Genomic DNA, 15759 nt, shown 5'->3' on the forward strand with positions numbered 1-15759 from the left:
ATTTAATAAAAAATATTATTATAAAAAAATACATCTGATGATCAAAAAATACAGAGCTTGGAGAGGGTTTGTGTTGTAATGAGCACTGGGTACTATATAAGACTGATGAATAACAGAACTGTAACCCTGAAACAAATAATACATTATATGTTAATTAATTGCATTGAAATTTTAAACAAAGAGCTAAGAAAATTGAATAAGCAGAAATTTTCTAAAAGTCACATTTGTAAAAATGTTGATTAATTTCTGATCATACAGTTTGTTATTGAAAGTTATTAATATAATTTAATTTTGTTTTCCATTCATTTTGGGTGGAAAATCAAAGTAGTGTATACTTTCCTTGCCTGGGGAAAGGGTCTGGTGGCAATTCAACTCATTTAATAATATTTTCTTTTCTATTAAAAAGCAGTCATTGTCTTTACATGGAATCTTTAGATATGATCTGCTCTGATAGTTTGCATTAAACGATGAAGACAGGAAATCAAAGTGTTGAAACAGACTTTATACTTTCTGGTCTTTTCCAGTATGGTCTCATGGACACTTTCCTCTTTGTTGCCATTGTAATCCTCTTTGCAGTGGCTCTGATGGGAAATATCATACTGATCCTTCTCATTCAACTGGACACCAGACTCCACACTCCAATGTACTTTCTACTCAGTCAGCTCTCCTTCATGGATATAATGAACATTTCCACCACAGTGCCCAAGATGACCACCAACTTTCTGTCAAATAGTAAGACCATTACATTTTTAGGCTGTGTGATTCAAGCCTTTTTGTTCATGGTCCTTGGTGGAACTGAAGCCCTTCTCCTTGGTTTCATGTCTTATGATCGATATGTAGCCATCTGTTATCCTTTACACTATCCTATACTCATGAGCAAGAAGATCTGTTGGTTCATGGTCACATGTGCATGGATGAGTGGTTCTATCATTGCTTTAGGACATACATTGTATATATTTCATCTTCCATTTTGTAGATCACGGGTCATCAACCACTTTTTCTGTGAACTTCCATCTCTATTACAACTGGTGTGTCAGGACACTTCCACATATGAGTACACGGTCCTTCTGAGTGGGCTTATAATCCTGCTTCTGCCATTCATGACTATTCTAGCATCCTATGCACGTGTACTTTTTGTGGTTTTTCAGATGAGCTCAGGTAAAGGACAGACAAGAGCTGTTTCCACTTGCTCCTCTCACCTGATTGTGGCAAGCCTATTCTATGTGACTGGTCTCTCCACCTACACAAGGCCACACTCCTTGCATTCTCCAGAGCAAGATAAGGCAGTGGCAGTGTTTTACACCATCATCACACCTCTTCTGAACCCATTTATCTACAGCCTGAGGAATAAGGAGGTTATGGGGGCCTTGAGAAGACTGTTAGCATAATGGATATTTGTTTATGAAATGTCATTTTGGGAACCCCTTATTGATTGAGATTGAATGACATAGATCACTTTGCTTAGAATACTGTTCTGGAACATGTAAACCCTGAGAAATATTTACAAAATAATAAATTGATAAATATGTTGATTCCTGCTAGCTTCAGAATGGCTTAATCATATGTATTGAAACTGGATGGATTTCCAATCTGAAAACTGGAAAAATGATCTTATTGTTAACATTGTCTATTTTCTGAAAACATAGATTTCATCCTTGTCAACGCAACGTTTGCATCTCAGAGAAAATATTTTGCAATGTCCTCCATAATATCTGAAATGCAATGAAAAGTAAATACAACCTATTCAAACATATACATTAAAATGATCTTTGCAAAAAGAAAAAAAATTATATATATATATATATATATATATATATATATATATATATATATATATATAATCTTCTGTAGATCAGAGTACTTAATTCACTCATTCATGTGTACACAGAACAACTGATTTATTGCCCTAACTATGTGTGCGTAACTGTTACAGGAATTGGTAGTATGGAAGTAAAGAAAGTGAGAACCAACAGAAATCTTTGAACTCATCAAGTTTGCATTTCAATACAGAAAAATATATAAAATTAATACAATATACATGAATAATTTAGATTATGTCAAATATAGTAATTAATAGAAAAAATGCTGGGTATGGGAAAGGTTAAACCAGAGAGTTTTGTAATTTTAAATAAAATATTCCAATAGGGGCAACTATGAGAGTGATACTTGGTAAAAATTTAACTGAGATAAAAAAATAATTCAAATGGATATGTCAGAAAGAATGTTCTTGACATAGGAAAGAGTAAATGAAAAACTTTTGAAGAGGAAACATGACTGACAAGACAAAGAAAATAAAGGACGGAATTGGTGGGCTCTAGGAAATGAGTAGTAATAGAGCGTACATTTTAAATGTGAGGTTGACCATTGTAAGGCGTTTGGTTTTTAATCCAAGAAAACTGGCAATCATTGCTATGCTTGCAAAGACAATTGAAATGTGCAATTAGGAGACCATTGCAGTAGTGCAGTTTTTACAAGATACTGCCTTGGAGAAAAGTGCTAATGGTAGAGAAGAAAGAAGTGTTCAATCTCTGGAGATTAATTGAAAGCATACATTTATTTGAGGCTTGTGGACAGATATGATGGGAAATGTGAGGTAATCAAAAAAGAAGGAATCAGACTAAGATCTTGCAGTAAAAACTGGAAGTAAGAAATCATCATTGTTACTTTTGAGGAAAATCATAGAATGAGCATTCCGTCATCCAATTCCTTTGTGCCCCTTCACTATTTGTACCTCCTCTCTACAACAGTCATTATTCTGACTCCCATCAACATTGAGTGGAAACTCATATTAACAGAATCCAACAAACAATCCTGTTGTGCATCTGGCTTCTTTTTCTCAATGTTTATGAGTTTCAACCTTAATAATGCAAGCAATAATGCTATTGTTTTTATTGCTGACTAGCATTCCACTGTATAATGAAATTAATATTCCATTGGATTGTTTGATATTTTCAGCTATTGTGAATAAAAATGCTATAACCTTCCCTATACAAAAGTTTTCTTGTGGGCATATGCACTCATTATTTTTTTCAGTATACACTAAGGAAAATATGGTTTAGTCATAGATAAGGTGCATACTTAACTTTAATAAAGCAATTAAGTTTGGGTATTAATATCAAATATTCCAAAGAGGGATACTTAAAAACCTAATGTTTGTGTAAATACCTCACAGTGCAATGGCTGGCTAATGGGGAAGTTCTATGTTTAACTTTTTGAGGAACCACCATACTGTTCTCGAGTGGTTGCACCAGTTTTCATTCCCACCAACAGTGTAAAAGTGTTCCCCTTTCTCTATGTCCTCACCAACACCTATCGTTTCCTGTGTTGGCAATTTTAGCCATTTTGACTGGTGTGAGGTGATTGTAGCAATTTGAAAATAGAAGTTTCAATAACTTCTTGTTAACTCATTGATTTGTATTGCTCTGATAATGAGTGATGTTCAGTATATTTTCATGTGTCTGTTAGCCCTTTGTATGTCTTCTTTGGAAACATGTCTAGTAATATCTTCTGCCCCATTTTTAACTGGATTATTCATATTCCATGTGTTGGTTTTTATATGCTATGTGTGTAGTTTGAATATTAACCCATTATTGGGTGTGTCATTTGAAACTATCTTCTCCCATTGTGTAGTTTGCCTTTTAATTTTGTTCATTGTTTCCTTCACTTAAAAAAGCTGTTCATTTTCATGAAATCCCCATGGTTTATTTTGCTTTCACTTCCCTTGCCTCTAGAGATAAATCTAGCAAGAAGTTGCTTTGACCAATGTCAAAGAAGTTACTGCCTGTGTTCTTCTCTAGGACTTTTATGGTTTCTTGTCTCACATTTAGGTCTCATCTATTTTAAATTTATTTTTATGTATTGTATAAGAGGTGGTCCCTTTTCATTCTTGTGCATGTTGTTGTCCATTTCTCCTGACATCATTTTTGAAGAGACTGTATTTTTTCCATTAGATATTCTTCCCGCTTTGTCGAAGATCAGTTCACCAAATACTTGTGGCTCCATTTCTGGGATTTCTATTCTGTACCATTCATCTATGTGTCTGTTTTTGTGCCAGTACCCTACTGCCTTGATGATTACAGCTTTATAATATAACTTGAAGTCTGGAACCGTTATGCCTCCAGCTTTGCTTTTCTTCCTCAATGTTGCTTTGCCTATTCAAGGTCTTTGTGGTTCCATACCAATTTCAGGATTGTGTGTTCTAGTTCTGTGAAAAATGCTGGTGATATTTTGATGGGGACTGCATTACATATGTAGATTGTTTTAAGTAGTATATACATGTTAACCATATTTTTTATTCCAATCCATGGAAGCATGAAATATTTTGAGTCATCTTCAGTTACTTTCATCAGTGTTTTATAATTTTCAGAGTACTGATCTTTTACTTCTTTGGTGATGTTTATTCCTAGGTGTCTTATGGTATTTGGTGACATTGTAAATGGGATTTATTCCTAGATCTATCTCTCTCTCTCAACTACTTCATTGTTGGTGTATCGGAATACACTGATTTTGTAACCTGAAACTTTACTGAACCTGTTTATCAGTTCTAGAATTTTTTTGGTGGAGCCTTTTGGATTTTCCACATAGTGTCATGTCATTTGCAAATACTGAACATTAGATTTCTTCCTTACCAATTTGGATGTCTTTTATTTGTTTTTGTTGTGTGATTGCTGAGGCCAGGCCTTCCAGTACTATGTTAAATAACAGTGTTGATGGTGGACATCCATGTCTTGCTCCTGATCAGAGAGGAAAACCTCTCAGTTTTTCCCCATTGAAGATGATATCAGCTGTGGGCTTTTCATATATAGCCTTTATTATGTTGAAGTACGATCCTTGGAGACCTACTTTGTTGAGGGTTTTTATCATGAATGAATATTGCACTTTTTCAAATGCTTCTTCTGCATCTATTGGGATGATCATATGATTCTTATCTTTTTTTTTTAATTAATGTGGTGTATCTCATTGACTGAATTGTGAATATTGAATCACCCTGTGACAAACAAACTAATCCCACATGATCAGGATAAACAATTCTTTAATGTACTGTCAGATTCAATTTGCTAGAATTTTCTGAGAATTTTTGCATCCATATTTGTCAAGGATGTTGGCCTGTAGTTCTCTTTGGTGGAATCGTCCTCTGATTTTGGAATCATAGTAATTCTGGCCTTGAAGAAAGAGCTTGGAATTTTTTCCTTCCATTTCTATTTTTTGGAAAAGTGTGAGAATAATATATATTATCTCTTCTTAAAATGTTTGGTAGAATTTCCCTGGGAAGGCATCTCACCATGCAGTTTTGTTTGCTGGGAATTTTTTTTTTATTACTGATTCAATTTCATTGCATTACAGACCAAATACATTTCTAGGAATTTATCCATTTGTTCCATTTATCTACGTATGTTGGCATAATCTTTTTTACAATATTCTCCTATAATTGTTTGTATTTCTATGGTGTTCGTTGTTATTTCTTGCGTCTCATTTGTGATTTTATGTATTTGGGTCTTTCTCTTTTTGACAAGTCAGGTGGGGATTTATTCATTTTCTTAATTTTTTCAAAGAACAACCTCCTGGTTTCATTTATCTGTTCTATTGTGTTTGTTTTTGTTTTGTTTTTTAGTTTCTATACCATTATTTTTTTTATTATGCTATATTAGTCGCCATACAGTACATCATTATTTTTCGATGTAGTGTTCCATGATTCATTGTTTGCATATAACACCCAGTGCTCCACGCAACATGTGCCCTCCTTAATACCCATCACCGGCCTATCCAATCCCCTACCCCCCTCCCCTCTGAAGCCCTCAGTTTGTTTCCCAGAGTCCATAGTATACCATTCTTTTTTTGTTCTAGTCATTAGTATTTCCCTTTTTATGCTGGCTTTAGGCTTCGTTTGTTGTTCTTTTCTAGTTTCTTTAGATGCAAGGTTAGGTTATTTGAGATCTTTCTTGCTTCCTGGGGTAGAGTTGTATTGTTATATACTTCCCTCTTTGGACCACTTTTGATACATTCCAATGGTTTTTGACCATCATTTTTTCATTTTTATTTTTTCCATGTGCTTTTTAGTTTCTTTTTTAATTTCCTCGTTGACCCATTCATTTTTAGTAAGATGTTCATTAACCCCTATGTATTGTGGCCTTTCTATTTTTTCCTTGTGTATGACTTCAAATTTCATAGAGTTGTGGTAAATATATATACATGGTATGATCACAATCTCTTTGTACCTGTTAAGACCTGATTTGTGACCTAGTATGTGATCTTTTCTGGAGAATGTCCCATGTGCACTTGAAAAGAATGTGTATTCTGCTGTTGTGGAATGAAAGTTTCTGAATATATCTGTTACATCTATCTGGCCTAGTTTGTCATCCAAAGCCATTATTTCCTTGTTGATTTTCTGCTTAGATCTATCCATTGATATTAGTGGGGTAAGCAAGTCCCATACTATTATTTTATTAATGTCAATGATTTCCTTTATGTCTGTTAATTGTTTTATATATTTGTGTGCTCCCAAGCTGAGGGCATAAATATTTATAATTGTAGGATCTTGTTAGATAGTCTGCTTTATTATGATATAGTGCCCTTCTTCAGCTCTTGTTACAGTCTTTGTTTTAATATCTAGTTTGTCTGATGTAAGTATTGATATTCAGTCTTTTTTTTTTTTAATGTCCATTTGCATGACAGTTCTCTCCCCTGCCATACTTCCATTCCGAAGTTGATTTTAGGTCCAAAATGAGTCCCTTGTAGGCTAAATATAGGTGCATCTCATTTTGTTGTTGTTGTTGTTGTTGTGTTGTGTTTTTGTTTTTTGTTTTTTTTTAATCCATTCTGAAATCCTGTGTGTTTTGATTGGAGTGCTTAGTCATTTTAAATTCAGAGTAATTTTTGATAGATATATATTTCATATTATTTTACTACTTGTTTTGTTTTTGTTTCTGGAGATTTTCTCTGTTACTTTCTAGTCTTTGCCACTTTTGGTCTTTCCTTCCCACTCAAAGTTTCTTCCCCTTTAGTATTTCTTGCAGGGCTGGTTTAGTGGTCACAAACTCTTAGTTTTTGGTCCACAGGGAATCTCTATCTCTCCTATTCTGACTGATAGCTTTAGTGGCGAGAATATTCCTGGCTGCAGATTTTTTTCTCATACAGCACATTAAATGGATTAAGCCAGTCTCTTCTGGCCTGTTAAGTTTCTGTAGAAAAATCTGCAACTATCCTGATTGGTGTTCCCTTGTAAGTTAGGAACTTCTGTCTTCTTTCTTTTAGGATTTTTTCTTTAAATCTATATTTTTCAAATTTAACTACAATGTGTCTTAATGTTGGCCTGCTTTTACTGATTTTGTTGGGAGTTCTCTGTGCTCCTGGATTTGGGTGTATCTTTCCTTCACCAGATTAAGGAAGTTTTCAACTATTAGTTCCTCAAGTACTCCTGCCCTCTTTTCTCTTCCTCTGGGATGCCTATGATACAAATGTTGTTATGCTTTATGGAATCACTGAGTTCCCTCAGTCTACCCTCATGATTCTTCATTCTCTTTCATTCATTTTCATTATTTTCCATAATCCTATCTACTTTTTTTATTATATTATGTTAGTCACCATGCAGTACATCCCTAGTTTTTTATGTATAGTTCCATGATTCATTACTTGCGTATAACACCCAGTGCACCTTGCATAACGTGCCCTCCTTAATACCCATCACCAGCCTATCCCATCACCCCCCCAAAGCCCTCAGTTTGTTTCCCAGAGTACATAGTTTCTCATGGTTCATTCCCCCTTCCGTTTACCCCTCCCTTTATTCTTCCCTTTCTTCTCCTACCAATCTTCCTACTTCTTCTGTTCCATAAATGAGTAAAACCATATGATAATTCTGTTTCTCTGTTTGACATATTTCACTTAGCATTATCTCCTCCAGTTCCGTCCATGTTGCAGCAAGTGTTGAGAAATCATTCTTTTGATAGATGTGTAATATTCTATTATATATATGGACCACATCTTCTTAATCCAGTCATCTGTTGAAGGGCATCTCGGCTCCTTCCACCATTTAGCTATTGTGGACAATGCTGCTATGAACATTGGGGTGCATAAGGCCTTTCTCTTCACTACGTCTGTATCTTTGAGGTAAATACCCAGTACTGCAGTTGCTGGATCACAGAGTAGCTCAAATTTTAACTTTTTAAGGGACCTCCACACTGTTTTCCAAAGTGGCTATACCAACTTGCATTCCCAAGAACAATGTAAGAGGGATCCCCTTTCTCCACATCCTCTCCTAAAATTGTTGTTTCTTTCCTTGTCAATTTTTGCCATTATAACTGGCATAATGTGGTATCTCAGTGTGGTTTTGATTTGAATTTCCCTGATGACTAATGATTTTGAACATTTTTTCATGTGTCTGTTAGCCATTTGTATGTCTTCATTGGAAAAGTGTCTGTTCATATCTTCTGCCCATTTTTTGATTTGTTTATTTGTTTCTTGTGTATTGAGTTTGAGAAGTTCTTTGTAGATCTTGGATACCAGTCTTTTTTCTGTAGTATCATTTGCAAATATATTCTCCAATTCCATGGGCTGCCTCTTAGTTTTTTTGACTGTTTCCTTGGCTGTGCAGAAGCTTTTATTTTGATGAACTCCCACAAGTTTATTTTTTCTTTTGTATCTCTTGCCTTTGGATATGTGTCACATCGAGGTCTTTCATCCATAGAGTTTATCTTTGTGAGTGGTGTGAGAGAGTGATCAAGTTTCATTCTTTTGCATGTAGCTGTCCAATTTCCCCAGCCCCATTTATTGAAGAGACTATCTTTTCCACTAGTTGTTTTTTCCTGTTTTGCAAAAGATTAGTTGCCCAAAGAGCCAAAGGTCCATTTCTGGGTTCTCTATTCTGTTTCATTGGTCTAAGTGTCTGTTTCTGTGCCAGTACCATGCTGTCTTTGTGATCACAGCTTTGTAGTATAGCTTGAAATCTGGCAACGTGATGCCCACAGCTTTGTTTTTCCTTTTCAACAATTCCTTGGCAATTCAGGGCCTTTTCTAGTTCCACTCAAATTGAAGGGCTGTTTGTTCCAGTTCTTTTAAAAATCTCATTGATATTTTGCTCGGGAATGCATTGAAAGTGTAGATTCCTCTGGGTAGCATGGACATTTTAACTATGGTAATTCTTCCAATTGATGAGCATGGAATATTTTTCCATCTTTTTGTGTCTTCTTCAATGTCTTTCAAGAGTGATTTCTGGTTTCTAGAATATAAATCCTTTACATTTCTGGTTAAGTTAATTCCAAGGTAATGTATGATTTTTGCTGCTATTGTAAATGGAATGGGTTCCCTGATTTCTCTTTCTTCAGTCTCTTTGTTCATGTATAGAAATGCAACTGATTTCTTAGCATTGATTTTGTATCCCGCCACATTACTGAATTGCTCTATAACCTCTAGTAGTTTGGGGGTGGATTCTTTTGGATTTTCCATATAGAGTATCATGTCATCTGCGAAGAGAGATAGTTTGACTTCTTCTTTGCCGATTTGGATACATTTTATCCCTTTTTGTTGTCTGATTGCTGTTGCAAGGACTTCTAGTACTATGTTGAATAATAATGGCGAGAGTGGGCATCCTTGTCGTGTTCCTGATCTTAAGGGAAAGGCTTTCAGCCTTTCCCCATTGAGAATGATATTCACTACAAGCTTTTCATAGATGGTTTTTATGAAATTGAGGAATGTGCCCTCTATCACTATACTCTGAAGTGTTTTAGTCAGGACAGGATACTGTATTGTGTCAAATGCTTTCTCTGCATCAGTTGAGATGAATATATGGTTCTTGACTCTTGTTGATATGATGTATCATACTGATCGATTTGCAAATGTTGAACCACTCTTTCATCGGAGGGATGAATCCCACTTGGTCAAGATGGATAATCCTTTTAATGTACTGTTGGATCCTATTAGCTAGGTTTTTGTTGAGAATTTTGGCATCCATATTCATCAGGGAAAGGGGTCTGTAATTCTCCTTTATAATGGGGTCTTTGCCTGGTTTAGTGGTCAAGGTAATAGTGGCCTCATAGAATGAGTTTGTTAGTTTCCTTCTGTGTCTATTTTTTTAAAGAGCTTCAGGAGAATAGGTATTATTTTTTCTTTGAATGTTTGGTAGAATTTCCGAGGGAATCCATTAGGCCCTGGAATCTTGTTTTTCAGGAGGATTTTGATCACTACTTCAATCTCTTCATAATTAATCAGTCTGTTTAAAAATCAATTTCTTCCTGTTTCAGTCTTGGTAGTTTATAGGTTTCCAGGAAGACATCTATTACTTCCAGGTTGTTTAATTTATTGGCATAAAGCTGTTGATAAAAGTTTCTAATGATCCTTCCTATTTCATTATTGTTGGTTGTGACCTCTACCTTTTCATTCATAATTTTCTTAATTTGGGTTGTTTCTCTCTTCTTTTGAATAAGGCTTGCCAGTGGCTTATCAATCTTATTTATTCTTTCAATGAGCCAGCTTCTAGTTCTGTTGATCTGCTCTACTGTGCTCCTGGTTTCTAATTCATTGATCTCTGCTTTAATCTTGATCAATTGCTTTCTCATGCATGTATTACGCCTATTCTTCTGTTTCTGTCCCATCTTCTTGAGGTGAGAATATAAAAACTGCATCTTAGATTTTTCTATTCTTTTGAGTGAGGCTTGGATGGCTATGTATTTTCCCCTTAGGACTGCCTTTGCAGTGTCCCATAGGTTTTGGATGATTGTGTTTTCATTCTCATTGGTCTCCACAAATTGTTTTAATTGATTTTTGATTTCCTGGTTTATTGAATCTTTCTTGAGAAGGATGGTTCTTAGTCTCCAAGTGTTCGAGTTTCTTCCAAATTTTTCCTTGTGATTGAGATCCAATTTAAAAGCATTGTGGTCTGAGAATATGCAGGGAATAATTTCAATGTTTGGTATCAGTTCAGACCTGTTTTGTGACCCAGCATATAGTCTATTCTGGAGAACATTCCATGTGCATTCGAAAATAATGAGTATTCTGTTGTTCGGGGATGTAGTGTTCTATAGCGTTCTTTTGAGGTCCATTGGCATAAAAAATGGTTTTCCATCCCTTCACTTTCAGTTTGGATGTATCTTTACATTCAGAATGAGTCTCTTTTAGACAGCAAATGGATGGGTCATGTCTTTTTATACAATCTGCAAACCTGTGGTGTTTTATGGGAGCATTTAGGCCATTCCCATTGAGAGTGATTATTGAGAGATATGATTTTAATGATGTCATGTTACCTGTAAAGTCTTTGTTTCTATAGATTGTAACTTTCTGTTCTGTAACACTCTTGGGGCCTTTTGACTTTTATAGAACCCCCCTTAATATTTCCTGTAGGGCTGGTTTCATGGTTATGAAATTGGTTAGTGACTGGCGATTCTGGAAGGTCCTTATCTCTCCATCAATTCAGAATGACAGCCTTGCTGGATAAAGGATTCTTGGATGCATGTTGTTCTCTGAAAGAGCTTTAAAAATGCCCCCCAACCCTTTCTCTCATTCCAGGTCTGTGTAGACAGGTCTGACGTAATCCTGATAATTTTGCCTTGGTATGGGAGAAATTTTTTTGCCCTGGCCGCTTTCAATACTGTATCCTTGGATCTAATATTTGCGAAATGCACTATGACGTGACATGGCGTAGGTTTGTCATGGTGAATTTAGGAGGGGTCCTCTCTGCCTCTTGGACACGGATGCTTGTTTCCTTTACTAGATTAGGGAAGTTTTCAGCTACACTTTGTTCAAATATCTCCTCTAGACGTCTTTCTTTCTCCACCCCCTCGGGGATGCCAATGATTCTGACAGTAGAATATTTCATTCAGTCATTAATCTCCCGTAACCTACATTCTTGAGATTGGATTTTTTTTTTTTTTGAGCCAATTTTCGGTTTTAGCTTTCTTGTTTACCATCCCATCCTCCAATTTGCTGATTTGTTCTTTTGCCTCATTTACCCTGGCCGTCAGAGCATCTTATTTTGACTGCATTTGATTCATAGCATTTTTAATCTGTGCCAGATTCACTCTCATTTCTGCCCTTAGAGATTCTATATTCTTGTTAATATTTTCGTTAATATTTTTCAAGTCTACACATCATCTTGACCATTGTTACTCTGAACTCCATTTCTGATAATTTGGTTATATCCATATCCATCAGTTCTGTGGCAGAGGCCACAGACTCATTGTCTTTTCTTTGCTGGGGGGGGGGGGATTTCTCCTTCTCGTCATTCTGATGAAGAGAGTTTGCAGGGTTGTTCAGAGCCCAAATTATTGACCAGGACCCAGGCAGTGTGCTCTTGATTTATAGGGACTTTAGGGATGTGGGCTTCTTGATTTTTCAGCCTGCCTTCTGGGGGAGGGGCCTGCCACGCTGATACTCAGGCCACACTGTTTTGGTAGAGTCTCCCTGTCCCCTGCGAGGGAGGATGATATTGGCACAATGTGAGGAGGTGTTTCTGGGCTTTTGTTCTCTGGCAGCTTTCCCTGGTGGTTTGCTGTGTCTCTTCTGAGATTCTGAGCAGCAGTGGCCAAATCCTAGCCTCTGTCTCAGAACAGATAGATTGCAGTCTGCTCTCCACTGAGCTCTCTTGGCCACTTTAACTCTGTTTCTGTCAGTGCTGCTAAAAACCCTTCAGCATCCTGGGATGTGTGACTCACAGCCAGTGTCCCAGCCCTCACTTCCAGGGCTGGCACGTCTCTGTCCTTTGTGCTTCTAACACCGCCAGCCACCCCCAGTTCTCTTGCGTGCTCCCGAGTTTGTTGTTTCAGTATAGTTCGCCTTCGTTCTGGAGGGCTGCACGCTCCGGACCTCACGGTTTCAGTCTAGTTTGAGTGAGCGCTCCAGAGCTTGGGTTTTCAGTCTGGACACATGCGCATTCCCGGGCTCACAGTCTCAGTCTGCTTGCTCTCTTGCAGGTGCTGGTCTGCGAGTCTGGTGTGCTTCCCAGTGCAAGTGGCCACTGCTTCCCAGTGCAAGTGGCCACCACCTCCCTGCGCCTGTGTGTTGGCTCCCTCCCCCTTCCGTTTATCTTCCAATACCTGTGCGCGGATTCACGGCTCCCCATTTCATACCTCAATATTCAGCGCTGGAGATGTTTTTTTTTTGTAGAGATCCAGATGTATCTTCCTATGTCTCAGGCTGATTCCGTGGATTTTCAGGATGGTCTGGTAGATATCCAGCTTGACTCAGGACCAGCTGAGAAAGAGTCTCCTACTCCTCCGCCATCTTTTCTCCTCCTTGCAGAAAGTGGTCGCTTTTCTGTTCATAGAGTTTCTTTTACTCTTTTCTTCATTCTCCAGTTGTGTTCATAGGTATTCAGAATGGTTTGGTAGATCTCTAGCAGAATTCCTGGGACCAGATGAACGTTAGGTCTCCTGCTCCTCTGCCATCTTGGCACGCCCTCCAAATACATATCATTAAAAGGACATATGTAACTATATACTGTAATGTGGACCAGAATACATAATTCACTCACACATGCATTTATTCAACAACAGATTTGATATTTTAACTATGTGTGATACTGCTACATGCCTTGGAGATATAAGAGCAAATAATGATAAGGATTAAAAGAAATCTCTGAACATATTACATTTGCATTTCAATGTGGGGAGATATAAAATTAATAAAATAAATATTATAAAACAATATTTAAATAGGAATAATTAATGGGAAAATAGTTGGAGTTTGGGATAGGGAAGCCAGACAATTTTGTAATTTTACATAAAACGTTCCATGAAGGGACAACTGTGAGAGGAATATTTGGTCAAAAATTTAACTGAGATCAGTAAATAATTCAAATGGATGTCATAAACAATGTTCTGGGCATAGGAAGAAGTAAATGTAACTTTCTTGAAAATGGAATATAGCAGGTCAAAGAAAATCGAGGAGTAAACTGGTGGATTGTAGGTAATGAGTGGAGTTAATGGAGCCAGAATTTGAAATGTAAGGTTCACTGTTGTAACAAGATTTGTTTTTAATCCAAGAAAACTAGTAACCATTGCTGTGCTCGCAGAGAGGATTGAAATGGACAATTAGGAGAGCATTGCATTGGTGCAGTTGTTACAAGTTACCGCCTTGGAGAAAAGTAGTAATGGTGGAGAATCATGAAGTGACCAGTATCCAGAGATTTGTGGAGAGCACATTTTTGTAGCTGCTGTTTTGATATGGTATAAAATGTGAGGAAATCATGAAAAACAGAGAATTGATTTAAGATCTTGGGAAAAAAGCTTCAAGTAAGAATCATCATTATTACTGTTGAGGAAAACCATAGAGCATTATTTCTATTATTCAATTTCTTTGTGCCCCTTTATTATTAGCACTCAACTCTATTATGGTCATCATTCTGACTTCCATCACCACTGAGAGGAAGCTCTTACTAATAGAATAAAAAAGTTCTTTTTGTGTATCTGATTAATTTTGCTTAATGTTTATAGATGCAACCTCAATAATACAAGCAATGATATTATTATTTTTATAGATGCCTAGCATTGCATTGTATGCATATATCACTATTGCTTTCATTGGACGTTTTCATACTTTCAGCTATTAAAAATAAAAATGCTATAACCGTCTCTATATAAAACTTTTCTTATGGGCATATGCACTGAATTCTCTTAGTATATAACTAAGAATACAATTGTTTGGTCATACATAAAGTACATGCTTAACTTTAATAAGACAATTAAATTATGGTATTGTTATCAAACATTCCAATCAGGAATGTATTAAAACATCCTAGTGTTTATCCGTTGGTGTATTTAATGTAATGGATTGGTGCTACATTTAAAATCTATTTGTGATGACCACTGTGTGTTGCATGGAAGTGTTTAATCACTACATTGTACACCTGAAATTAATATTACACTGTATGTTATCTGACTGGATTTTTTAAAAAAGATTTTATTTATTTATTTGAAAGAGAGAGAGAGCAGGAGTTGGAAGAGGGGGATGAGGGAGAGGGAGAAGCAGACTTCCAGCTTTTCAGGGAGCCTGATGCTGGGCTCTATTCCAAGACCCTGAGATCATGACCTGAGCTGAAGGCAGACATTTAACCAACTGAGCCACCCAGGTGCCCCACCTAACTGGAATTTAAATACAAACTTAAGAAAATATACAAAAGGAAATATACCAAAATATATATTTTTTCATATATGTTATAGACCTACTGATATTGATGTGTCCATTTCCCATGATTTTCATAACAATTTTTTTTTTGTCTTAGGGGCACTCATTCTTAATTCAAAATAAGTTTCATTATTTGGTCCATGTGTATCTTTCTTTATTTAGCTTACTTGTTTTTAATATTTAGTGCATCTGTAAGCCTACCAACAAACCAAGAATTAAAACAGTAGAATTGTTAGAGCTCTTCAGAGCTTCTATCCTTTTCTCATGCCTCCTCAATTGTTCTGAATTTCTAGACTATCATTGCCTTGCTATATTATTGCATTGCCAAAATATATTTGTGGAAAATAATATAATGCTATATAAAATTATAGAACCAACAATATTTTGAATATTAAAAAAATGTCCTATGCTATAGGTCATTTGTTTTAGAACGTTTATTCTCTTGACATTATTTCACTATGTTATTATAGCTGAATGTAACTTTTGGACATATATTTTACTGTTAGATAAAATTCTCTTTTGTAAACTTTTTCAAATACCTGTTTCTATTTTTTTGATGGATGATAAGCAATTTTCAATTTTATGTATTATTTATGTTTCCTTTATTAATATTAATGTATATGTCCCTGTTTCCCATGGTCAAAACCTTTT

The 15759-nt window shown here is 36.1% G+C and overlaps 1 protein-coding gene across 1 annotated transcript; it reads left to right on the forward strand.

Annotated features, from left to right (window-relative positions):
• Positions 1 to 467: 467 nt before the first annotated feature.
• LOC123779400 (olfactory receptor 2AK2-like) lies at positions 468 to 1388 on the forward strand. The gene has a single exon (XM_045777491.1). The coding sequence runs from the start codon at positions 468 to 470 to the stop codon at positions 1386 to 1388; it is 921 nt and encodes a 306-aa protein (XP_045633447.1).
• The last annotated feature ends 14371 nt before the right edge of the window (positions 1389 to 15759 follow it).

Source organism: Ursus americanus, chromosome 5 (genome assembly GCF_024610735.1).
Source record: "Ursus americanus isolate L20-20 chromosome 5, mUrsAme1.1.p, whole genome shotgun sequence".
In the NCBI taxonomy this organism is placed as follows: Eukaryota; Metazoa; Chordata; class Mammalia; order Carnivora; family Ursidae; genus Ursus; species Ursus americanus.

What these genes read in the sequence shown, in the direction of transcription:
- LOC123779400 (XM_045777491.1), top strand. Translation starts at nt 468, where the DNA reads ATGAAGACAGGAAATCAAAGTGTTGAAACAGACTTTATACTTTCTGGT.